The following is a 25523-nucleotide window of genomic DNA, read 5'->3' on the forward strand; positions in this document are numbered from 1 at the left end:
ATGCCCGATTTGCTGCAGTTTTTGTGTTACAGGTGGGCTTGTCGGAGAGCCACATCTGATCCTGATCTCACTAATCAGAGGGCCAGGGGATTTAAAGAGCGGTGTGACACAACTCCAGCGCTGGTTGATACTCTCACCAAGGGTAGCTTCCAGCCTAGTCTTAGATCCTCGTGATTTATTCCTAAAGATCCTGTTGTTTTTGTCCTCAGTTCATCTCACAGTTGTATCGCCTACCTACGCCTGGAGTTGTTACTCCATGTCACGTCGTTCAGAATCCTCTGGCCTCCGCTCTCCACCGTCCGCCTGTCTCCCAACCTTCCTCCTGGACTCCTACTATCGCCATCTGCTCGTCTCCACCTTGTCCCACAGACTCAGCCACTTCCTCCCTCCCAGACCTGACCCAGTCCACCCTCACCTGCCTCTGGTCTCTGACCGTAAGAACTATTTTGAAGAATGTCTGTGAAGGTTCTCAGTCATCCAGGTCATTGTAGTCTAATGAGCTTGAAAGAAAAGCGTCTGGACTTCTTTGAGTTGCTTGAAGACGTTTCACCTCTCATCCGAGAGGCTTCTTCAGTTCTAAGGTCAAATGGTGGAGAGTCCCAGATTTAAACCCAGTGGGAGTTTCCCCCCGAAGAGGGAACTAAAGACCCCCTGATGATCTTCTGCGAGCCAAGGTGTGAGAGTGGGTGTGGGTCCATTTGCATCTAAAGGACAAAGGTCACTCTTTCGAGATTTCGAGGATGCCAACGTTCACATTTTGGATAGAGAGGACAGATGGTTTGAAAGAGGAGTAAAGGAAGCCATTTATGTCCACTGTGAGCAACCATCTTTGAACAGAGGCGGTGGTTTACGACACCAACTGTCTGCCATCTATAATCCAGTTTTGAGATCCCTTCCCAGATGCCTCAACGCCCACGCATATCCTGGGCCATCTGACCTCAGGAATTCACATGATAGGGTGGGGCCAGGCTTCACAATGAGCTCACCCGAAACTCTGGCTGAATAGGACCCACACCCACCCTCACACCTTGGCTCATAGAAGATCATCAGGGGGTCTTTTGTTCCCTCTTCGGGGGGAAGCTCCCACTGGGTTTAAATCTGGGACTCTCCACCATTTGACCTCAGAACTGAAGAAGCCTCTCGGATGAGAGGTGAAACGTCTTCAAGCAACTCAAAGAAGTCCAGACGCTTTTCTTTCAAGCTCCTTGGACTATTTTAAAGAACAGTTTTTACTCTTGGTTCTCTGGTTCCGGGTTGTTCTCACTTGTGTTTATTTCTCGTTTTAGTTTCCGGTTCCTTCCTGTTCCCGTTTGGAGCAGCGTCCTTAGTTTCCCTCACCGTTATTTAAATAAAATAATTATATTATTTTACTTACCTTTATTCTCCGTGTGTGATTCTTCATGCCCTGGGTCAAACAGCTTACCCACAACATGGCATGAGGATCAGGTCTCTGCTTTTTGCAGATGATGTGGTCCTGTTGGCTTCATCAGAACACGATCTCCGGCTCTCACTGGAATGTTTCACAGCCGAGTGTGAAGCAGCTGAGATGAGAATCAGCTCCTCTAAATCAGAGACCATGGTGTTTGAGTCAGAAAAGGGTAGAATGCCTTCTCCAGGTCAGAGATGAGGTCCTGTCCCCTAGCGAATGAGTTTAAGTATCTCGGGGTCTTGTTCACGAGTGAGGGAAAGATGGAGCGTGAGATAGGCAGATTGGTGCAGCGTCTGCAGTGATACGGGTGTTGTACCCATCAGTTGTGGTGAAGAGAGAGCTGAGCCAGAAGGCAAAGCTCATGATTTACTGGTCAATCCACGTTCCCACCCTCATCGAGCTTTGAGTAGTGACAGAAAGATTTAAATTGCGGATACAAGCGGCCTAAATGGGTTTTCTCCGCAGGGTGGCTGGGCTCTCCCTAAGAAATAGGGTGAAAATATCGATCATCCTGGAGGGGCTCGGAGTAGACCTGCTGCTCCTCCACATGGAGAGGAGCCAGTTGAGGTGGCTCGGGCATCTAATAGGCTGCCTCCTGGATGCCTCCCTGGAATATGAGGTTTTCTGGCCTGTCCAACTGGGAGAAGACCTAAAGGAAGACCCAGAACATGTTGGAGGTACTATGTCTTTCACTTGGCCAGGGAACGCCTTGGGATTCCCCCGGAGGAACTGGCCCAAGTGGCTGGGGAGAGGGATGTCTGGGCCTAACCTGCTTAGGCTGCTGCACCCTGCATTCTTATCAATCAATCAATCAAAGCTTTATTTATAAAGTGCCTTCCGCAACCCTGTCAGGAAGCCCAAGGCACTGAACATGGTACAGTACAAAGTTAAATAAAGTGAATAAATCAGAAAATAAAAGCAATTCAAATTACAGATTACAAATTACAAAAAAGGTGAAACATTCCAGTAGAAGACAAATGTGTAAAACAAGGGGAAAATTGAACCAATGAAAGCTGTGAGATAAAATCAACATAAATGACATCACATTCAGGAAACGCCAAGCGGAGGAGGTGTGTTTTTAGGCGGCTCTTAAAGACTGGCAGAGAGGGGGACAGCCTAACTGAGGGTGGCAACTGGTTCCAGAGTGACGGTGCTAGGACTGAGAAAGCCCGGTCCCCACGAATACGACACCTAGAACGAGGGACAGCGAGCAGGCCTTGGTCAGAGGAGCGCAGAGCGCGTGATGGGGAGTGTTTGTTCAGGAGAGTGGCCAGATAGGGGGGACCACCACCCTGGAAGAAATTAAAAACAAAGACGAGGAGTCTGAATTGTGAACGATAGCGAACCGGAAGCCAGTGCATGGAGGCCAGAACCGGACTGATGTGGTCCTGTTTCCTGGTCCCAGTCAGGAACCTGGCTGCGCTGTTCTGCACAACCTGTAGGCGACGCAGTGATGACTGACACAACCCTGCATATAGAGAGTTGCAGTAGTCAAGCCTAGAAATTACAAAGGCATGCAGTACCCGCTCCAGGTGGGCTCTCGACAGCATAGGCTTTATTTTTGCAAGACATCTCAGGTGAAAGAAACTGGACCGGATCACAGAGTTGATGTGAGCATCAAATTTAAGTCCAGCATCAATTTTCACCCCCAAACTGGTCACAACTGGTTTTGAGTATGGAGAAAGAGGCCCAAGTTCAACATGACGATCCACATTCCTGCTGTTGGGGTGAAAAACAATGAGCTCTGTCTTTCCCTCATTCAGATGCTTAACCACCGTCTGCAGGAGTTTGCTCTTGGTGCACAGCAAAACTATTCAGCACATTGCTAAGTTTTAAGATCTGCAGTGTTTCTGCTTGTTGAATCTACTACTACAGTGAGTGGACCCCGTTCTATAGTTTTTTTAATCCCAGGGGAAGGTTGAACAAGACACACCTTAACACAGTGACAGATAATAACTATGATTCAGTAGCTTCAGTTAATTTGATTTTATACATCAAAAAGCAGAAAAATGACACAGAGACACAGGCCTGGATGCTTGAAAACCACCATAGAGATGGTCCTTCAAAGGATCTCTACTACATTATCTTTTATACTCTAGGCTCCTCCCACTCAACAGGGCACACCTTTCAATGTATCAGTTATTCCAACTATGTGAGGGATCCAACAGGAGCCAGACCCCATTCTAGCTGGATAATAAATTACGTTATTCAAGGAGTGTTAATATTGCAACTAATCTGACATGCACATAGCTGAGCGGACAAACAACCCCAACATTATCTGAACAAATGAAAAGAAAGAAAGAAAACAATCTTATATATATTGGCTCTGAAAATAAAAATCATGAGGTGCTTCACAAGAACAAAAAATTTCATTTAAACATGATGTTTAAAAATGAGTTTAAAATATGGTTATAATGAGGAAAAATATATATAGTAAATAAATTGTTATTTTAAAATGTAAGGAAAAGGAGAGAGGACATGGACAGGAAAAAGGGAAATCGGTGGATCCCAGGCAAAGCGGAGTTGGTAGAAAGAGCAGAATCTGGAGAAGGTGATGATGAAGGTCACATAAAGCCAGCTTGAACAAGTAGTTTTCAGCTGCTTTTTAAAGGAGATCACTGAGTCCACTTGTCATGATGTGAGGGTGGAGATGGCGGACCAAGTGTGGTGGAGGGTTCAGGAGACAGGAAAGCAGGCACGGATGAAAAAATAAAAATGGTTTAATGGTGGACCGGGAGAGACGGGACAAAACACGCATGAACAAACAATGATCTGACGAAGACAGCAACAAGGAGGGAGGTATAAATACACAGGGAAATCAGGAACACATGGGCAGAGTAATGAGGGACAGGTGAGAACAATAAGGTTAATCAAGGCAGGAGAGACACAGTCAGGGAGGCCGGGGCGGATCATGACACCACTGATCTCAGGCTCAGGGGGAGAGAGTTCCAGAGTCTGGGGGCCACAGCAGCAAATGATCTGTCACCTTTGGTCTTTAGCCTGGTGCTGCACAACCAGTAGGCTTTGATCACTGGACCTCAGGGACCTGCTGGGGGTGTAGGGACTAAGAAGATCACCAATGTATGATGGTGCTTGTCCATGTAAGGCCCAAAGACCAGAACCAGGATCTTGAAATGATCCTGAAGTTGACTGGCAGCCAATGAAGCTGGAGGAGAAGTGAACAGGTCGTTGTAACTGTATGATTAAAGCTGAGGTCAATGTCACACAGGCCAGCACTCCATATTGGCACTAATTATCTAACAGCTCTGCAGTACTCTAAAGTTACATCACTCATAAGTCCTGTTGGTTTGATGATTATGATTATTCATTAATTTATTGTTTAACTAATCAGGTTGCTTATCATTTAGGATTGTTTAGGAATGTCTGTAGTCCCCCTGTTGAAGTGATAACACATCACTAACCTGTACTATTAACAAGCACATCGAAATATATCCTGAACCATTCATCAACTCAAAACATTAAGTGACGGGTCATGACAAGCTGTAAGTACGGTCACACAATCACTAACACTGTCCAGTTCATACTATACTGCCCATCAATGTTATGAACAGCACTCAATGTGTGAGTGTGTCAGGTTGTGGTCGCATGACCATGAAACTGCCCATAAAAGAAATATCCAGTCACCACTCAGAAATCTGTTCATTTATTCATTCCTTCTCCTCTCCTTTGTCCCTCTGTAAAACCAATTCTGTCGGAGTGACTTGTCACAAGAACAAACGGCCTGTCTTTATCATCCAGCGTCATCGCTTCTGTATCACATTTATACCTATTCTAGTTTCATTTTAAAGGACTTCTATTTATGAATATTAATCACGAAATGCTGTTAGTAGAAATGCTGATGCAACTAAACGTAAATGTGACTGGAGAGAGAGAAGTAGCAGGAAAATGGATGGGTAGCCCACATCACTTACAGGTGAATCTTGACAAATTAGAATATGGTGCAAAAGTTCATGTATGTCATTAATTCAACTTAAAAGGTGCAACTAATACATGTAATAGATTCATTACATGCAAAGCTTTCATTTGTTATAATTGGGATGATTGTGTCTTACAGCTTATGGAAATCCACATTCAAAATCTCAGAATATTGTGAAAAGGTTCAATTTTCTAGACTCAAAGTGTCCCACTAACCAGCTAATGAACCCAGAAAACCTGCAGAGGGTTTCTGAGCCTTTAGATGGTCTCTCAGTCTAAGGTGGATTACTGACATAAATGGACTTTTGTACCATATTCTCATTTTACAGTTTCACTTATATATTTATAACATAAATTACTGTTGCACTTTGATTCTTTTAATGAGCCATGACACTTATTATCATCTCAAGTTTTAATCAAGTATGATGCTAGTGTGCCCAGAGTGTGCGCATCTGATGTTACCAATTTAAAGAATTCTCAGGGTGTTTGTGTGTATGCTCACTCACCAGTCTTTGCTTGGTTTCTTGGTTAGTGCATACTTGATTTTTGTTGCCAGTCTTGTGCCAAGACCACGCTTTTGGAATTTTATCTACATTTACTCAGAAAACAGAAAGATAGTTTTTGCATCTGTTGAGGTTTGACTATTTCAGTGTTAAACTGGAGTCACATACCTGAACTGAACAGGTGTTGGAGGTCCTGAGACAAGTTTGGTCACATTCTGACTTCAGAAGATTTTTATCTTTAAAATGTCTGCTCACAATGAAAAAAGAAAAAAATCTACACTAAACATAGGAACACACTGTTGGGGTTAGTAGGTGAATGAATAATTTGTAAGCTTTTACTTACTTTTTGGATTCTTCAATAAATTCATAAATATGGAAATATTTATCAATTAATTAATTAATTTGGATATCAGAGATATCTACGGGGCACCACCCCATTAATAGGGGAAAATGAATGAATCCAAAACCTCTGGTTAGTCTGTCTGAAGTTCGTAAAATCCGTTTAGGAGCAGAGATTTTCAAATCCTCATTCAATCTCATTACACCACCTCAGAATGTGTTCACATTATTATTTCATTGTTCATTTGATAAACTAAGTTGGTTGATGTTGATTAATTAACGCTTCAGAAGGAGCTGAAGTGAAGTGATATATTAGTTAATAAATATAGCCAATTAAGATTTGGTCTCAAGCGACTTTGTGTGTTGGCTGAAAATCTCTGCTCCTAAACGGATTTTACGAACTTCAGACAGACTAACCAGAGGTTTTGGATTCATTCATTTTCCCCTATTAATGGGGTGGTGCCCCGTAGATATCTCTGAAATCCAAATTAATTAATAAATCGATAAATATTTCCATATTTACGAATTTATTGAAGAATCCAAAAAGTAAGTAACAGCTCACAAATTATTTGTTCACCTAATAACCCCAACAACACTGAAAACAGAACTCCACAAATATTTTGGCCTCCAAATTAAATCGCTCAGGTCTTTTAGACATCGCTGTCCTGTGGAACCTGGTTTTTAATTCACTTTTTTTTTTCATTTTAAACGTTTTTTTTTTATCTTTTTTTAAATCTTTTTTATACTTTAATTTGTTTTGTTTTTGTGAAGCGCCTCATGATTTTTACCTTGAGAGGCGCTATATACAAGATCGTTTTCGTTCTTTCTTTCTTATCTTTTTTGCTGTTCCTGGTTTTGGCTCTACAGTTCTGGTGCTGCTGTTTGTCATGTGGATGAAGAGGAGGGATAAAGAGCGCCAGGCCAAACAACTCCTCATCGACCCAGAGGATGACATACGGGACAATATCCTCAAATATGATGAGGAGGGAGGAGGAGAAGAGGACCAGGTGCGTACAGAAACAGAACCACACAGACACATAGAGATACATATATGTTTTTAACCAGTGGCCCTTTGAACTAAGATTAAGTTTACTCTGAAACTAGACCTGATCAGGCCTAATTTCTCTTCTGAATGTTCGTTCTGTGTATTGATTCGTAATCATTTTCTTAAAAAAAACATCAAATTACTGCACTGTGTTAAATAAGAAAAAAGAAGATGATTAAGCCTAATTTCTGTTTGCTGGAGAGTAGTTCATTTCTATATAAACTAGTTCCATTTGCCGATACTCAAAGCTGCCAGTGTCCCTCAAGTCCTCTGTAGACCAGTTAGACTGAGATCTTGACCCACTGAAGATGTTGGCCAGTCCTTTAAATTTCTGTTTATTCAATGAAAGTCTCTTATATCCATTTATACTATTTTATGATTAATTTAATCTATTCATTCATTTTCTGAATGTCTGGGTCAAATGTTTGCTTCAAGATGTTCTTTAGCAAACAACAGCAGAGGAAGTGTTTATTTGATGGCTTCACTTTGACTTTGGTTTAGAGAAGGCTGCATGGCAGAGCTAACATTTTACAAACAAAGGCCCACTCGGGGATAAATGTGTGTTATCTGGTTTTGCTGGTATCCCGACAGAGTGCTGTGGATGACTGAACAGTTTGGTTTGGATTTGTTGGGTGATCATAAAGCAGCAGCATGGAGATTTCTGCTCGCCTGTCCTGCACTTCTCAGTTGAGTCTAAATGCTGTAATTAATTTACTATGACTTTTAGACTTATTTTCTCTAAAAAAACAACCATGCAAGTGCAAACTGGTGCATGTTTTCACCTAGTGTTCCTCTAAACTGAGTGAGAAAACATGTTTTTATTGACATCTACATCAGTGATTTGTGCATAAACTTTCAAAGAAATAAGGTGTACCTTTTAGAGAGTACATAACTCTTTAAGGTTCTCAAGAGAATCAGGGACATTCACAGTGTCCTGCTGGTTTGCTGGTGTGCCTTCATCTAACTGCCAGAGTATTCTGATATTCTGGTGAACAAAGGCCAAGGTCAGTCCACACCTCGCTGTCTTTGTCCTTCAAAGGCTGCCTCGCTCTGTTTCCCAAGAGGCAGAGGCTTTTAGAATGGCTGTTCAACAACTCGGATGACATTCAGGTCAAAGACCAGGACAGCACTTCCTCTCTGGCTGCTGACTTCTTTTCACCAATAGAAGATAAAGAATGGATGCTAATGAATCTCAAAAAGGCTGTCACCCGCCCACTGTTAAGAACAGGCTTTGTTTGGAACCTTTTTCAGCAGCTACAAACCCATTTTTTGGGCCAAAAGTTTAGCCAGAAAAAGAAGATTTAGAAGCTCAGAGGATTGTGGTCATGCAATTAAGTGCTGCTGTTGGTCAGTAGAGTATTCTTGACCATTTTCAAGCTTTCACAAATACCACCTTACTGAACCAGCTTAGTTTCTCAAATGGCACGTTAATGCAAAGTAATGTAGGGAAACGTTCCATGCTGTTGAACCTGACTTCAGTTCTTGGTACTGTTGACCACCTGACCCTGTTAGACTGGCTGAGATGCTGGGCTGGTTTATCAGCTTCTGTTCTACAGTGATTGTTGTTTTGCAGGCTGTTTAGGGATTGGTTTGAAGACCAAGTTCACTATTTTTTTCAATACATGTCCAGTGGTCTCTGGTTTAAATTATTGCCTTGTGAGAAAAATGCTCTGACGCTCCGGTGTCAGGAAGTACAAGGTAGGCAGATGACTGAGGCGTAGAACATGGCAGGATTTGGAGTCTTATTTACTCTACCATTAACTCCTTTGACTTTGCAACGTTGATGTTTTATCTTCACAAATAACACTAGCCTGAAGGAGTTCTGCCATGTTGTGGATTTGCTAATGGTTAGCCTCTACTAGCCAAAACGTGCTCTGCTCTCTCCTGGCCGCTAAACCAACCACAGCTTTTCCCCGTCGCGAGCCAAGGTGGGTCCATGAATGCTGATCTTTAGTGTGACATAGAACTGACTGGCTTTTCTAATCCAGGCGTTTCCCTGTTTTCTATCAGTGGCTAGTGTAGGAAATAAGGGTAGAAGACAATTTTCATGTTGAGCCTGTATGTGAAATTCATATTGACTTATCATATTTAGAAAAGTAAAAAACAACAACTGAAGAATGGTTTCTCAGTAAAGTGTCAATGTCTGCTCCAGAAAATATTACAGAATTTGGGGGGAATTTTGTTGGTACCTACTTTGGTGGTTGAGCTTCAGTCATTTTGAAACAATATCATGTGTTACTAAACCAAGTTTGGATTTCTCTCTTCATTAAGTGGAGTTCTAACATGTTTATGTCTGTCTCTGTGTGGGTGCTTAGGACTACGACCTGAGTCAGTTACAGCAGCCTGATGCCCTGGAGTCAGAGTGTGTCAAAGTTGGTATCAGACGACTGGATGAAAGGCCCCTTCATCATGATCACCAGTACCCCATTCGCTCTACAGCCCCCCATCCAGGAGATATAGAAGACTTCATCTATGAGGTACAACAGCAGTATGGGTCTTACTGGGTTTCTAATGTGGTGACTCAGCTGAAAGTCCATCTAAAGATGAGGTCTGGTCCCTACTAGTCTCCTACAACCATCAGTCTAGTTGGAGTGATTTTGGTGTTGCAGTGTTTTTCAAACCATCCCAGGGTGGTTATGATGAAAATACTTGCTTTCCTGCCCCTGCTCCAGTCTCCCACCTCTACTCTGCCCTGCCCCGAATCAAGCAGTGAGTGTCCAGTCTGAAACAACCAATCAAATTATAATAATCATTTAAATACAAAAAACTTCTCAAGGCTAAATTATTAGATCCAATATTTTTGTTTCAATTGCGTGACTTCAGAGTGCTTAGTGATCAAATGACTATCATATTAATTATTCAAATGTATTTATTATGTTTTTTATCTGTGATTTCATCACAACATCACAATATATTATACTATACCAGCTTTATTTGTAGGGAAACTTTAAACACCAACAGCATCCAAAAAAAAAAACAACAACAAAAACACAATACAATGATGCATGTTTTTGTTAGCCTCATGTGTATTAGCTTTAATTACATTGGTATTTGTAAGTGAGCCTTTATAAAGCATCTGCCAAATAGATAAATATGAAGCCAAACTGAATAATGCATTTAACCAAACAGGTTAAAATAAAAATGGCCATGTATTAAACCTACAGTGATCCCTCGCTACTTCGCGGTTCGTTTATCGCTGATTCACGACTTGGCGGATTCGCTGTATTTTTCACCGATTTGCGGTATTTTTCTATGCGAAATATCAAGAAATTCCTGGGGTTTTTTCTCACCAATTTCATCATAAAATGCACTTTTTGTAATAAAACTATAAAAAAAACAAGTAAAAATGTCTTTCTATGTAAAGGGAGGGTTTTAAAAGTCGGAATACTGAATACATACCTGTTAAATAAATACTGTAAATATGGTGTCCCTACTTCGCGGATTTTCACCTATCGCGGCCAGGTCTGGAACGCATCTACCGCGATAAACGAGGGATCACTGTGTTTGCAATAATAAAATCAATTGACTTCATTTGATATGAACTAAATGTAAAATTTTCTAAAAATTGAAAGTGTTATCTCTGGTTATGGAGAACAGATGTGATGGTTTTGAAATCCGACAGGGAAGAGGCCCTTCCGATGTGCAAGAGAAAGTATTTCCAACATTTTTAGGGCTAAAACAGCAAAGGTGCAGTCTTCTCTGAGATTACCCAAGAACTGCTGATCAGCTGACCCAAGGGGACGTGAGAGGGTGTAAGGATGAATTAGCTCCAATGTGACCAAACTTTTGTGAGCCATTTAAAAACTTGCACAAGCATTTTGTGCTCCCTGAAACTGAGAGATACAAGAATCATTGACTCCCATATAAAGCATGCAATCCAGCCAAGTGGTAACAAAAGAGAGGATTGGTGTTTCAATATTCTGGTGAGAAAGAATTGGCTTTATTTTAGCCAGCTGCCTCAAGTGGAAAGATTGGATTTAAAAACTGCTCTGATCTGATTTTCTTACTTGAGGCCAGTGTCTTTTAAGCCCCAGATTTGATGCAGTTGGTCTGATGTAAGAGAGCCAACATTTATGTGAGGGGTCTCAGTTGGGCTTCCAAAGACAATCACAACAGTATTTTTCTCATTTAAAAAGTTCCCAGCCTTCAGTCTCTTAGAATTTGGTCCCAATGAAGCGTACTACACGGTGATTGAGGAGGTGAGGATGGACTCGATGACTGCGGTGTAGAACTGCTTCATCACTGTACTGGCAGGTTGAATTTCTTCAGCTGCCTCAGGAAGTACATCTTCTGTCGGGTCTTTTTTATGATGGAGGTGATTGTGGGCTTCTACTTGAGGTCTTAGGTAATGGTGGTGCCCAGGAAGCGACATGGGAGAGGGGAGAGAACACAGCTCTGAGGGGAACCGGTGCTGGTGGTCTGAATGTAGAGAGATTTTTCCCCAGCCTGACTTGTTGCTCCCTGTCCATCAGGAAGTCAGTGATCAGCCTGCAGATGGGGTCAGGCACGATCTGGGACAGTTTGTCTGGGAGGAGGTCTGGGAGGATTATATTGAAGACAGAGCTGAAGTCCACAAACAGGATCCTAGCGTAGGTACACGAGGAGTCCAGATGCGGCAGGAAGAAGTGTAGAGCCATGTTGATTGCATCATCTACAAACCTGTTGGCTCTATAGGCAAACTGCAGGGGGTCCAGGAGGGGGGGGGGGCTGTGAGGGTATTGAGGTGAAGGAGAACCAGGTGCTCAAATGACTTCATGACCACAGATGTCAGAGCCATGGGTCTGTAGTCACTGAGTCCAGTGATCCTTGGTTTCTTGGGGACAAGGACTATGGTGGAGATCTTGAAGTAGACGGGCACATGAGATTCCTCTAGGGAGGAGTTGAAAAAGTCCATAAACACTGGGGGCAGCTCTTCAGCACAGTACTTTAGAGTGGCAGGAGACATGCCATTAGGGCCCGGGCTTGTTGTGTGTTTAGACAGATGTGTAGGGTTGTGGTGGAGGTGTGTGATGTGAGGACCTTCTGGGTGGGGGATGAGGAGGAATGTGCTGAAGGTAAATTCCACAGTGATGGTGATGGCTCTGGGGCGGAGGGTAGGTAACCAGTGTCTCTATTGCTGGGTCTGGATGAGGTGTGAGACCTGCCTGATGGCTCATCAAACCGGCAATAGAAGTTGTTTAAGCTGTTGGCCAATTTCTCCCAAATATCTATCAAAGTTGGCATGTTCTTCACACAGTCATCCAGTTTTTACAGGTCTGACATTATGTGCAGACTTTGACAGCAGAGGTCCATCAAAAATTTCTAAAAATCCAGTTAACAATGTCCTAGTGGTCAATCCAAGTGTTAGGGTGTGCTATCAGTTCTGTACAATTGAATTTCAGATTTACAATGTTCCTCAATAAGCACCATCAGATCTAAATGAGTTCAAAACCTCAATTTCCACATTAACGATGAATTGTGGGATTCTATTTTAGTACAAATTCACTCCACATCATGGGCCTACATCTGTCCAGGATTAATCTGACATGCATATATCCAGAGACCCAACCTGTGTGAGGTCTACATTCTTGTCTGTCGATGTCCTACGGTAGGACACTGTCTGTCCAAGATTTGGTTACAGATTTGGTGTGCTAGCCTGCAAACCCCAATGAACTGAAGCAACATTGGAAAATGGGGTGGACCAAAATTCCTGCAGAACCACGTGAGAGACTGATAAAAGCAGACACAAGCTGACTACTGAAGTTCCCTCTGCTAAAGGAGGTTCCATCGGGTCAGCATGATGAATCTTTTATCTACACTCGTTAGTTTGTTAGCTTGTTAGGTTGTTTGGACTTAGTGGAACTGTGATCAATCAGAGAAACACTTTAATTTAAAGGGGTTCTATAATTCAGAACCACATTATTCTTGTTGAATTTGGGCAGGTTTGGATGTCAAATGTACCATACCAAAAATGTCTGTACTGTCTCCTAGCTGCTCTCCTGTACATTTTTCTAATAGCCACAGATTAATGGTTCAGTCTAAGCAAAGCTGTGATATGACGTTATCGGAGCTGTGGCTCCTTTCTTTAGGAGGAAAGAACCATGAACCTGGCCATGTGGTAAGTAGCAGCTATGTTAGGGGAGGGGAGATTCTGTAGTGACGTCATTTATGCGACGTGCCGATGTCTGATTTGTAGTCATGCTAATTACTAACATTTACAAGCTGATAAATCTCATAGTACGTGACAGGCGTGGTCGAAACACACTTCATTACTTTTCATTTGTATTGAAGTACAACATGTGTACTTCCGCCGTGGTCACGTGACACGGGAGATGACGTTATATTTATACGAATAAGTTTCAATATAAATATACAACAAGCTTTTTACCTTTTTAATTGAGTATATATTTGTTAAATTAAATATGTAAGCGAGTTAATACCAAAGCTGCAGCTACTAAGCAACAAACCAACCATAGATATCGTCTTTGGATCTACAAAAACATTTCAGATATCAGCCCGTTAGCAACAATTAGTTGACTCACATTTAAACTTGAAATTTGCCCCCGAAGTAGCTACCGGCTTCTGATCCGCCATCCTTTTGAAAAGACGTCTTCGTGTATTTTGGGAAATTTTTTACCAAGGCTAGGTTACAAGACACCTCCCGTGTATCCTTGCTCAGCTAGCTAAACAACTAACAATTGGAGAACACACGTCTCGGTTGAACATGAACATTGGAACACACCTTGGCGGTTCCTGATGACGTATCTCCTAGGCAACCGGGGCGAGGCCAAGACATCAAGGTGAGGTTCCTCGGCATTGAGAAACACCCTACGGCTCCCTGTGGTGTTATATTCTCTTCTTCTTTGTTGATTTGGCAGACTGCATGTGTGGTGGCCATTTCAGTAAAGTAGCATAAATCTGTTAGTTATACATTTCTTTTAGAATTTCTTATCATTCCTTTTATAATAAGTGAAGTTTACAATTAAAATGTGTTAATTTTAAATTTTTTGGTAAATTGATGTAGTTGTGAACTTTTTGGACACGCCTTAGTCATTAAGCTGATTAGTAGCACATGGGGAGGCGTCTGGAAAATGTTTGTTTGCCAAGTGTCAGGGGAGATGGGAGGATTTGGTAAAATGATTTTTTGACCATTTTTTAGACCTGATAATTTAATTTAAGGTTAATTTTCGTTGGATGAAAAGTAGAACATTTTGAATGAATTTTGAACTTTTTTTTTTTTTGGGAAGGATAAACCATTTATAAAATTTGCAAGAAATCAAGTCTAAAAGCTCGTGCTTAAAGGAAATCACCCATTCTCACCAACGGCCTTTAGTTGGAAATCGTTTTTTGGAAGTTTAAAGGCCGTGACAGCATGCTTCCACGGCGAGCTGCTGCTCCCTGCTGTCCCTTTCAAATTACATAATTTCAAAGAACAAACATAAAACACATTACATTGAGTATGTCCCTAAACAGCTACTGTATTTTAAGATGACGCCTAACTATGGAGCCCCGACCACTGTTTATGTAAATAAAAATTTTTTAATTTCAAGCTAATAGGAATAGACGCAGATGACACTGGTGAGAAATATTAATGAAAAAGGACAAGTGTGTGAACAGGATACACAGAATTTGATGGTAAACAAGTAAAAATATTGTCCCTCAAACTCAGTCGAGAGGAGCCATCTGGTCAGGATGCCTCCTGGTGAGGTTTTCTGGGCACGTCCTAACGGGAAGAGACCTAGAGGTAGACCCAGGACACGGTGGAGGGACTATGTCTCTCATCTGGCCAGGGAACGCCTTGGGATTCCCCCGGAGGAGCTGGCCCAAGTGGCTGGGGAGAGGGAAGTCTGGGCCTCTCACCTTAGGCTGCTGCCCCCGTGACCCGACTCCGGATAAGAGGATGAAAATGGATGGATGGATGGATGGATGGATGGATGGACGGATGGACGGAAACTCAGTCATGTTTATGTTCATGTATTTGGCAAACATCTTTGTCCAAAGCAGCATTAAATGTACCAATGCAGTTACTGCTGAGGATAACAACAAACATCTTGGAGGGAGAACACAGTCAGGCTCCGTCAGAGGGGAAGGGGTAGTACAGTGCTTGTGGGGTGATGGTTGGCGTTTAGGGCATGCTGGGTAATCGGCTGAACCTCTTCATCCAGACACAGACAGCATCTGCTCGACCTGACCTAAATCCTCCTCTTCTCTGTAGTCCACCATAATCCCTTCTTCCCTCTTTTTCCTTAGCTTGCCCTAGTATTCGTCTGGACTCTTTCACACAAATATTAAGCATCTTTTTACTTAATCTCTCTTACTGGGATGCCGGTCCACCTCTTCAGTCTGGTTCTCTTGGGGCTGAAGTAAAAGGAGTGGAACTTTACATATTCAATCCTGGTTATCTTTTCAGGTAGTCTCCGTAGTTGAACGCTAGACTTAAATCGCTCAGCTTTGCTATGTAATAACCTTAAACCTTCTACACAACTATTATATAAACATGGGATTACTTTAATCCTCTGCTGGAGACTAAGAGTCCGGAGGCTTGCTCAGCTCTAGACTCTGGTCTTAATCACATCACGTGAAATATCTCCTTTTCTAACCATGAAGGTATCTACTTTCAATAGAGGTGACGATTCTGCTCCAGTGTTCAGTCTTCACTGGTGGGTGTCCAATCTGAGTCTAGGTGTGCGAGCACCACATCATGAAGGAAGGGTTGTGGTCAGGGGCAGATTTAGGACTGAAGAAGATCCGGGGCTTAACACACACACACACGCGCGTGCGCACACACACACGTGACACGCACTAGTCAACATCATATATGTCTTGCACCACATAATTTTTAATCTGAAGCTGCATATTAAGCATTTTCAGGGCAGAGTTTTGTTCCTGTTAGTGTTTAGTGTGAGATGATAGTAAATATTCCCTTTCTTTCTCCAACAACGTTACCTGATAGCAAGCTAACTTTAGGCAAACCAGCAGCACAACAAATATTTTCAAATAAGACTCACAAACCTGAGTCAACACCAGTCTCATCAAAGCTGGGGTTCTGTCGTTGTACTTTTGGTCTAAAAAACGTCCTTATGTCCATCTTCACTCATGCGTTTCAGGCAGAGACTGTAGAAGAAGCCGGCTGCTGAAGGGCTTCTTCTTCAGTGGTGGAGGCTCAGGCAGGCTGTATACATACTACTGCTAGCTGCTCCCTCTCTGTTGGACTTTGGTACTGCATGTTACTTCCACGATTTAGATCCGGGGCTTTTCATAGAACATCCGGGGCTTCAGCCCAAGTAGCCGGGCCTAACGCCGCCCCTGGTTGTGGTCCCACTTTTGTGGGGACTAATCAAGAGTTCATAAAGGTTCTTGGTTCTTGGTCATTGGGTCCACATCTGGTTGTCATTCAGTCATTGTCGTCTTTTGGCTGTTTACCTCTGATCATAACAAATGAAGAATTTCCCTTTGCTCACCTTCTTTTCTTCATCTTCTTTACAGGGCCTGAAGGCTGCAGATCATGACCCCACTGCCCCTCCTTATGACTCCCTGCTGGTGTTTGACTATGAAGGGTCTGGGTCTACAGCTGGCTCCCTCAGCTCGCTGCACTCCTGCTCGAGCTGTGGAGACCAGGAGTACAATTACCTCAGCGAATGGGGACCACACTTCCATAAGCTGGCAGACCTGTACGGTGGAGGAGACGATTAGCACTCTATCACTCCCACCCTCCCCACCCACACTTCAGAGCTCAGGTAGCGGGTGGGGGTCGAACAAATAACATTTGGATCTCCATTACTGAATTTCCTTTCTACAGCTTGTTAAAAGACTTCCTGCCTGTTGGGGGCAGTTGATGACAGAAGGGTCCATGCTGACTCCTGGCCCAGCAAGAACTGCTACTGACAGGTATTCAGGACTGGATCTGAGTATTAGCACTCGTGCTAAAACTGACTGTGAGCCTTCATTACTTAATGGAGGTGTAGAGCCTACAGCCATGCTCATTTACACTTGAATCTTAGCGTACAGCAGCATTTGGAGTCAAATGTGCCTTTTTGTAAAATGATTTGATTGTGTTCGCTTTTAATTTTGTATGTTGATTTAAAGAACCTGGGTTTTGCTACACCGGTCAAAAGAGCACTTTGCCATTATGAATGAACTCGTGTGTTTGTGCATGCCTGCGTGCATGCATGCGTGTGTGTGTGTGTGTGCGCGCGCGCGCGCGCGCGCGTGCGTGCGTGCGTGCGTGTGTGTGTGTGTGTGTCTGTGTGTGTGTGTGTGAGAGAGAGTTTCCACCTGCTTTCTTGTATAGGGAGTCTAAGTCTCCTCTCCTTCCGGTCGGCTGCTGGGTCCCTGGAACCAAATAAAAAGTGAACGGAGCTATAAGAGCTTTCTAATCCGTTTTGCCTTACGCCCTGAATCACGCATATGTTGTACTTCAGTTTAAATGATAAATAATTATGTGTTTTGGACTATGTCTGTCACTTAATTTAAGATTCGTCAGCTTGTAAAAACAAATTTTATTAAAATGACTCCAGATCAGAAGTTGCATATATGACGTCGCATCAGAATCTGATCTCCACATGACATGAGCAGGTGTAGAGAGGGTTTCTCCATGTTTACTGCTCATTATTTCACCCTGGAAGAAGGATTCGAAGCTCACTAAACTCACAGCTATTTTTCTTCTTCTTCTCCTTGCCTGGTTGGATGACATCAGTTTGGTAAGACGAGCAGTTGTAGTCCAACATTATTTATTTTGTTTTTTACACAAAACCTATAGTAACTTTGGCCACAACAACAAAATTTGCCTTCAGAATTCACGGATATCATATGTTAAATCCCTGGCATTTATCAAACTGGATCAGAAAATATCTTTAATCTGCTCCTCTTCTTTTTTTTTTTCTTTTTTTTTTTTTTTTGGCAGAAGGGGACCCATTGTTATGCTCTGCGTTCCCCTCATGTGTCTCCTTGTGCTCTGTGTGTCCTTAAGCTTCCTCAGCCCACTTCAGGTTCTCCTTATGTGTCTTCTTGTGTTCCCCAGCTCCCTCTAGGCTTCCCTCATGTTTCCTCCTAGTCACTCCCTTGTAGTTCCTATGGGTTTGTATTAGTCCTCCTCACCCCTCTAGTCATTAGTTGTTTATCTTTGCCCTTAGTCTTTAGGTTTAGTTATTTAGTGTTTGATAGGTTATGCTTTATCTTCCCCCTTGCTTAGTTAGTTCTCCATTTAGTTTATTGATGGCACCTGTCTTCCCTCTACACCTCACACCTGTCGCCTGTTCCCCTGATTGCTTCCCTCTGTGTTTAAAACCCCTGTCTTGTACCTCAGTGTTTGTTGGTCCATTGTCTTTGTCAGCGTTGTTCTGTCCTCCTCAGGAACTCCAGGTTCTTGCTCATGAATGAGCTTTGTTTCTGTAGTTCAGTTTTTTCTGGATTTTCGGTTTGGCTTCCTGCTCCCTTGGATATTTACCCACCATCCTAATAAAAGGACTTCCATTCATTCAACCATTCCTGCCTGAGTTGTCACATTTTGGGTCCAATCCTCCTGCTCTCAGCGTGACACCCATGGTCTGGAAATGGATAGGCATGACTTAGGCTCCCTCTATCTGGTTAGCAAGAGACGGTGGAAATCATTTCTATGAAAACACACTGAACAGATCATGTAAACAGCAAAGTCTACTTGAAATGCTTTGGATAATTCTACCAGGAAAAACGTTGGTTTTCTGAGCTGCTCTTGGTCTTTATTTGGTCGTTTGAATACAAGTGCAGATTTTATTTGTAAAATCTAAATGTTCACAGAAAATTCAGCATTGTCAAAAGTGATTATTCCTCTTTTGTTAATGTTGTTTTCCTTTTCTTTTTCTTTTTCTTTTTTTTTACCTTACCTGAACATGACATAAAACCTTAGAATACAGGAGCTCCAGTTGATTGGAACTAAGCCCAGTCATTGAGTCGACACAAACAAAAACGGATTTTGTATTTTCGTAGAAAACTGAATTTCATATATACTGGTTTCAAATATGTATAAAACTATGTTAAATCCTGTGTGTAATCCCTGCACTTGTTGGACACCACAGGTTATGGGACCCATGAGGTTGAAGGAGGTCTAAAGGGCAATGCTGGGTCTCCAGAAGCTGAAGAAAGGTTTGGGGTGTATGCAGTGTGCAGCAGTGGTGGTTGCTGAGGCAAAAACGTGGGCGGTATTTTAGCAAGATACTGGAGAGGGGTTCTGGTTGATAGTTGAACCTCACTTCTCATCCTGGCTGTGGAACCATAGACTAGCAGCAACCTTCTCGGAGTTCAAGGATTTTTCCAATAGCCCTTGACAGCTCCATACATTTCCGATATACCAAATAGCCGCCCACTCCAATTAGCAGAAATCTGTAAATCATAAATCCAAAAATCCATCATCTTCTACAGTACATCCTCCACGGAAAGTAGTGAAAGACACATAATATTCCACTCCTTCCAGGAATCCAAAAGGTACCCAACCATTTGTATTCCATCCGGACATGTGGGAGCTCCTTTACAAAATTTTATCAATTGCATTCAAAGACCTGTTTACCAATTCCATGGTTTTTATTTTTTTAATTTCCAGGAAGAATCCAAAGAGTCGCTCTGAGACAGAGACAGGCTAGAGACCCTTAGGATGATGAGGGGCAGGAGAGAAGAGAAAAGCGTCTCATCACTGAGTTCCAGAAAGAAAGATTTGCCTCACACACACTTGAGGAAGTTAACTCTCCAGATCCTTTGATATGCATGTGTATCATTGTGGCCCAGAACTCAAACACCTCCCAGATAAGAGTGTAAAATTCCCACTGTACGTTTCTGTAACTGCCAATAGTTTCCCTGGATTAACAATGACCACTTCTCTACCCCAAGGCCAAACTCGTGTGGAAAACAACTTTTATTTATGTGAGCTAGTTAAACTCAGTTGAACTGGTGAATAAAGGCAGTTATAATATATATATCGATATTGCGTGTCAAGGGCCATTCAGTTCCTGCACCAAAGGAGTGTGAGTCTGATTCACGTGGCTTGCAGAAGGTCACCTATCCCAGATGGAAGTTGCAACAGAGCTGCCCTTTGACATTGATACTGTTTAGACAGAATGTCTCGGTGCAGCTGTTGGATGGAGGCTGTCTAGTTTGGTTACTAGTTTTTGTTTCATTTTTGTGCAAATGTTGCAGTCCTAGCTTAATCAAACTACAACCTTCTGATCCTACAGCGGGAGGTTTGCAGCCAAGTGTGAAACAGCTGGAATGAGAATAAGGACATTTTTATCAAAGGATGAGCTTTTCTACCAGAAATGGGTCAATTTTTTAAGTCTGGGTTGGCAGGAGAAGTTCTTTCTTAAGTGGAGGAGCGTAGGTTTCTCAGAGTCTTCTTCACAAGTGAGAAAGAGAGGGATGATGAGATCAGGGCAGAATCTGCAGTCACTATTCCAGCCCTCGTGGTCATAAGCTCTGGAAAATGTTCTTAAGAGCAAAAGGGAAGATGATGAGACAATATGTTCTACCTTTACAAGATTTGGTTTGAGTTAGACTGTTATTTGTTGGATTTTTTTTCGTTACTTGCTGAGGCTCAGTCTGATCAATTAAGTTTGTTTGTTCTCAAAACCTGACCATATGTAGACCCAGAGTTGTGCATCAAAATTGTGTTTTGCTGGTTTGCTTTTCCAAAGCTGGTGAGAAAATATACAGCGAGGGTAAATTTTTATACTTTCTGATTTTTTATGTATTTGGTACGTTATGCAGCCCATCTCTTCATCACTAATCAACAGTTTATTTTTTGTAGCAGATCCATCATGATAAACTCTTGTGAGATAAATACACAAATGACGTTTCTTCTGTCTGCTGGCTCAGTGTTCTCTTTATCTGACTCCTAACTGTAAAATGAATTATGTACAGATTGTATTTTTGTTCTCTTCTTTTGGCTGTGGACATGCTAATATCTTGAATACTGATACAGTATATCTGTCATTTGGATCACAAATAAAGTGTTTTTGCATGTTTTTATCTTTTCACTAAGGTTAAAAAGCATTTCTTTGATCTTTTAAAGTAAACACAAGTAAACTTTTCTGAGTAAACCATCTGAAACTGAATGAGAAGCTGTTCTGACTTCAGCTTCATATCTTCATACAATTATGATTTTAAATCCTCTACAAAGATTTTCAAATGAAGACTGTTCTAGCACACCACCCTGCACTGCAGCCATCAGTGTTTATAACTAGACAGAGGAACGCAACACTGAAACTAAAATTCACACAACTGCCCCCTAGTGGCTGGCTGCAGTATAAGAATTAAACCACTGGGATGTGTTTCCAGGCGTTGACTCCTGAATATTTATATTCCTGTTTCTAACACATTCGACTGTAATTAACGAATGAATGCTAAAAGTGGCTGATTAGTGGGGACTTTCAGGCAGCATCTCTTTAGTTTTGCCACACTGCTGACAAAGCAAACTCCTCTACCTTTTCTTGACTTCAATAAATCAGCATCAGGCTTATTGAAGGATCATCAGTGGGATTCATGCTGGTTTTGCTCATAGAGAAAGTTGCTGATGTCTCTGTTCCAATGAACTCAAACATCATCTGTGCTTTCCTGAGGTATAGAAAAGTGTGCAATCACCTGCCCTGTTTGGGAACCAAGAATTACCACTCACTCTCATTCAGTTTTTTCTGCTGAACAGGGTCACCATGACACCATGCGTCATGAGACGTGGTGGGCAGCATGGACTGCATGGTTGCCAGTCCCTCACAGGGCTACAGAGACACAGTCAGTCACACACTCACACACCTAGGGTTAACAGTTAACCTAGCATGCACACTTTTGGCCTTTGGGAGGAAAAACGGATTAGCTGGAAAAAGCCACGCATCCTTTTCTCTGGGTGCTCCAGTTTCTTCCCACCGACCGAGAACATGCAGATCAGGTTGATTGGAAACTTAAAATTACCTTTATAGGTGTGTGTGTGTGTGTGTGTGTGTGTGTGTGTGTGTGTGTGTGTGTGTGTGTGTGTGTGTGTGTGTGGCCCAGTGATAGACTGGTGACCTGTCTAGGGTGTGCACCACCTCTTGCCTGGTGATTGCTGGAGTTAGACACCAGCTCTCTGTGATTTAGATAAAGGATGGAGCCAACACCTGCATGGGGAGAACATGCAAACTCCAGGAAGAAAATCTGCAGTTGGGATTCAAACATGAAACCTTTTTGCTGCAAGGTAACAACGCTACCAACGCTACCAACTGCACCATCATGCAGCCCTGCTGTTAAAATTGTGGCCTCAATTTAGTTGTTATTCCAAAGGTTGAACAGTTCTGTGTACTTACTCTGCCCATGTTAGGTAACCATCATCAAACACCAAGAAAAGTAGAATGTTTATCAATCCAGGTGAGGAAGCTGAGGACAAACATGCCTAGTCCCAGAACTCTAAATGATAAGAAATTAGGTCTTTCAGTTCGTCCTCAACTGTTCAATCTGCCAGTATCAGTTGACTCCAGTCCTCATAAATATAATTCTCCTGAGAATCACAGAGCAGGCATTGGTCAGACCAATGCCTAACTAGTGACTGTCTCATTAAAAAAATAAATGAATCATTTACTACTCGCACTTTGACACGTTTATCAGCAGGAAACACCTGGCAGTTAAGCAGGAAAACTCTCACCCAGAGGATACATCTGCGGATCAACTCTATCTAGAAGACAAGACTTTACATGGCAATCACTATGGATACAGGTCTGAAATGTTTTATTTTTTGTTTTATTCAATTCAATTCAATTCAAGTTTATTTATATAGCGCTAAATCACGACAGGAGTCGTCTCAAGGCACTTCACATAATAAAAATTCCAATTCAGGTCAGTTCATTAAGCCAATCAGAAATAATGTTTCCTATATAAGGAACCCAGCAAATTGCATCAAGTCACTGACTAGTGTCAGTGTCTATACAGCAATCCTCTTTTAGCCTAAATGAAAAATCTACTGTCTGCAAAGATCTCACAATGACAGACTAATTTTAATCTTGTCCCTGTTTCTCAGCTTCACTCATGAGGTTTATTATCTCTTGTAAAATTGTTGTTCGAATGTCATTTGTGTTTGTGTCTGAGTGCATGCGTGTGTGTGTGTGTGTGTGTGTGTGTGTGCGTGCATGCGTGCATGGGTGCGTGCGTGTTTGTGTAAGTAGAATTGCATAGAAATTTAGATTTCCAACTAGAAGGCAGCAAATACTCTAATCCAGCTGTAGTGTATGGATCTGAGCACCTTTCATTTTTCATTCTGATCAATATAGAATGAATCCACATGAGTGAATAGCAGGCTCTTCTCATTGACACACTTCTAATTAAATATGGAAATTGATGCAAATACTTCCTGCAGCAGTGATTCACCTCTATACACCCTCAAAAAGCTATGTTTATTCACTGAATTTGGTCAACTGGGAATTTTAGAGTTTTGGTTAAAATACCTAGCCATTCTTTGTTCTTAGCTGTGTGTATGTGCAGCACGTGGATTTTCACTGTGTATCAGACTGACTGCAGCCCAGAGCAGCTGATGAGTCAGTGTCATGTTGGACCAGAACATCCTCTGTGACTCTAAGTATAAACTCACTTAAAACTGCATAATTTACAGTGTCTGTGTTACAGTAGTGGCATAATCACAGATTATGGACAGATGGATGAGATGAGTACTGGTACAAGGCTAAATGCATTCCACTGCACTGGAACCTTCTCCTGGGTCAGGACTATCGACATATACATATATGGACAATGGGTTTCCATAGACTCCAATAACACATTTTGAAGAAAAATGGGAGGTGGCCACCACCGCCATTTTTACCGTGTCACAGGTTCCGTCAAGCCCAGACAAGGGAAGAGAGGTGGAGCTGAGGTTGGGGCTGTAAGGCTGGGATCAACTGACGACACCCGGTCGAACTAGCTACAAGCTAACCTGAAGCTAACCCAAAGCTAACGCGGAGGTGGGAGCTAAGCTAACGGAGGTAGCAACCTAGCTACAACCGGAGTTAACTGTGCACAACACCAGAGCTTCTGAGTCAGAGATACGTCGGGCTGACCGCTGGGTAAAACCGGGTGGAACACAGAGGTCTCCCGAGAGCTCCACAAGCCGATGGTCAGAACCCAGCTCCACCAACATGTTATATTTCAACCCATTTTCTAAAGTGCAGCATTATGTTAAATGCACTGGGTTTTACCCTATTACATTTAAATTTCATGGTTAAACAGTACATGTTAAAATCTAAGCTCAGCTCGGCAGTGACCTAAAATACATAAATTTTATTTTACTTACCGAAAAAAATGAAGTGGAGACTCCTTGGACGCTCTGTTAGTGCAATTAATGCCACAGCAAGTCATTTTGTCCAACAATTGCACAAAAAATATCCAAAAATAACACACAAACGCTACAACTAATGGTCTAAGTTGAGAGACTGAAAATGACCGAACAGTTTTCAGGCGAGGCCGAGGCTCAGACTGAGCTAGGCCTTTCCCCGGAGCTCTGTGGTCACGTGGGTCTGATGCTCATTATTTATACAGAATTTTAGGCTTTTAATATGAGTGAGAAAAACATTCACCCCCCCCCCCCCCCCCCCAGAGTTGTCATGAGTGTAAACTAGATCACTTAAACCTAAAACATGTTTTGGAAACAGGCTGTAAACATGTTTATTTCTGCTGTGAAATTGGTGTTTTTAACATGGGAGTCAATGAGGATATGCTCGCTTCTGACACCAGCCCCCAGTGGATGAGGGTGGAACTGCAATTGTTGTCACTTCCGCATTGTGGGGGCTTGGTCAGGACACAAACCGAATAGGTGCTGACCCCAGCTGGACGTGCAGCCGTGTTCTGGTTTACTCTCTCCAGCTGCTTAAAGTAGCAGCAACACAGTACAGTTTATCATATCATTCTCCTGAATGTCTATTGTGTTGTTAAGTGCCTTGAGGGGACTAGTATTCTAGAGGGTGGGGCTGCCAACTTGTGCAAAATTGTCAGAGTGAGAATTGATTTCTGTTTTCAAAACTCCATTATTAATAATACTTTAGGTGTGAATAAAAATAAAAGAGCCTGACAAGTTAGCACAGTCCATTTTGAGCGTTATACAGTATTAGCACTGTAATATTGCAATCACTGTGATTTTTCTCCCAAATGTTTAGGCTGGAGAACTTCTGGGTTCACAACTGGAGCTCCTCCTGGTACCAGTCAAAGTGTTGATGCGGCTGACATTGCCGTGGTTGTCACCTACTTTGTAATTGTCATGGTGGTTGGAATTTGGGTAAGAAGAGGCGCCACTCATTTACACACACACTAGTATATCACT

At 42.3% G+C, this 25523-nt stretch overlaps 2 protein-coding genes across 3 annotated transcripts in view; both read left to right on the forward strand.

Moving 5' to 3' along the window:
* LOC107387314 (cadherin-2) overlaps positions 1–21231 on the forward strand; it is a 53527-nt gene extending 32296 nt beyond the window's left edge. Inside the window, exons 14-16 of the mRNA XM_015962217.3 lie at positions 7075–7214; positions 9568–9729; positions 16718–21231. Coding sequence (XP_015817703.1) covers positions 7075–7214; positions 9568–9729; positions 16718–16924 — 509 coding nt within the window. The 3' untranslated portion in view covers positions 16925–21231. The remainder of the gene's footprint in view (positions 1–7074; positions 7215–9567; positions 9730–16717) is intronic.
* A 1435-nt stretch (positions 21232–22666) lies between these two features.
* slc5a9 (solute carrier family 5 member 9) overlaps positions 22667–25523 on the forward strand; it is a 34175-nt gene continuing 31318 nt past the window's right edge. Inside the window, exons 1-2 of one of the 2 annotated variants that reach the window (XM_054749560.2) lie at positions 22667–22936; positions 25360–25478. In XM_054749560.2, coding sequence (XP_054605535.1) covers positions 22915–22936; positions 25360–25478 — 141 coding nt within the window. In that variant the 5' untranslated portion in view covers positions 22667–22914. The remainder of the gene's footprint in view (positions 22937–25359; positions 25479–25523) is intronic. The other variant, XM_054749559.2, reaches the window with a different exon arrangement.

This window comes from Nothobranchius furzeri, chromosome 16 (assembly GCF_043380555.1).
Source record: "Nothobranchius furzeri strain GRZ-AD chromosome 16, NfurGRZ-RIMD1, whole genome shotgun sequence".
NCBI lineage: Eukaryota > Metazoa > Chordata > Actinopteri > Cyprinodontiformes > Nothobranchiidae > Nothobranchius > Nothobranchius furzeri.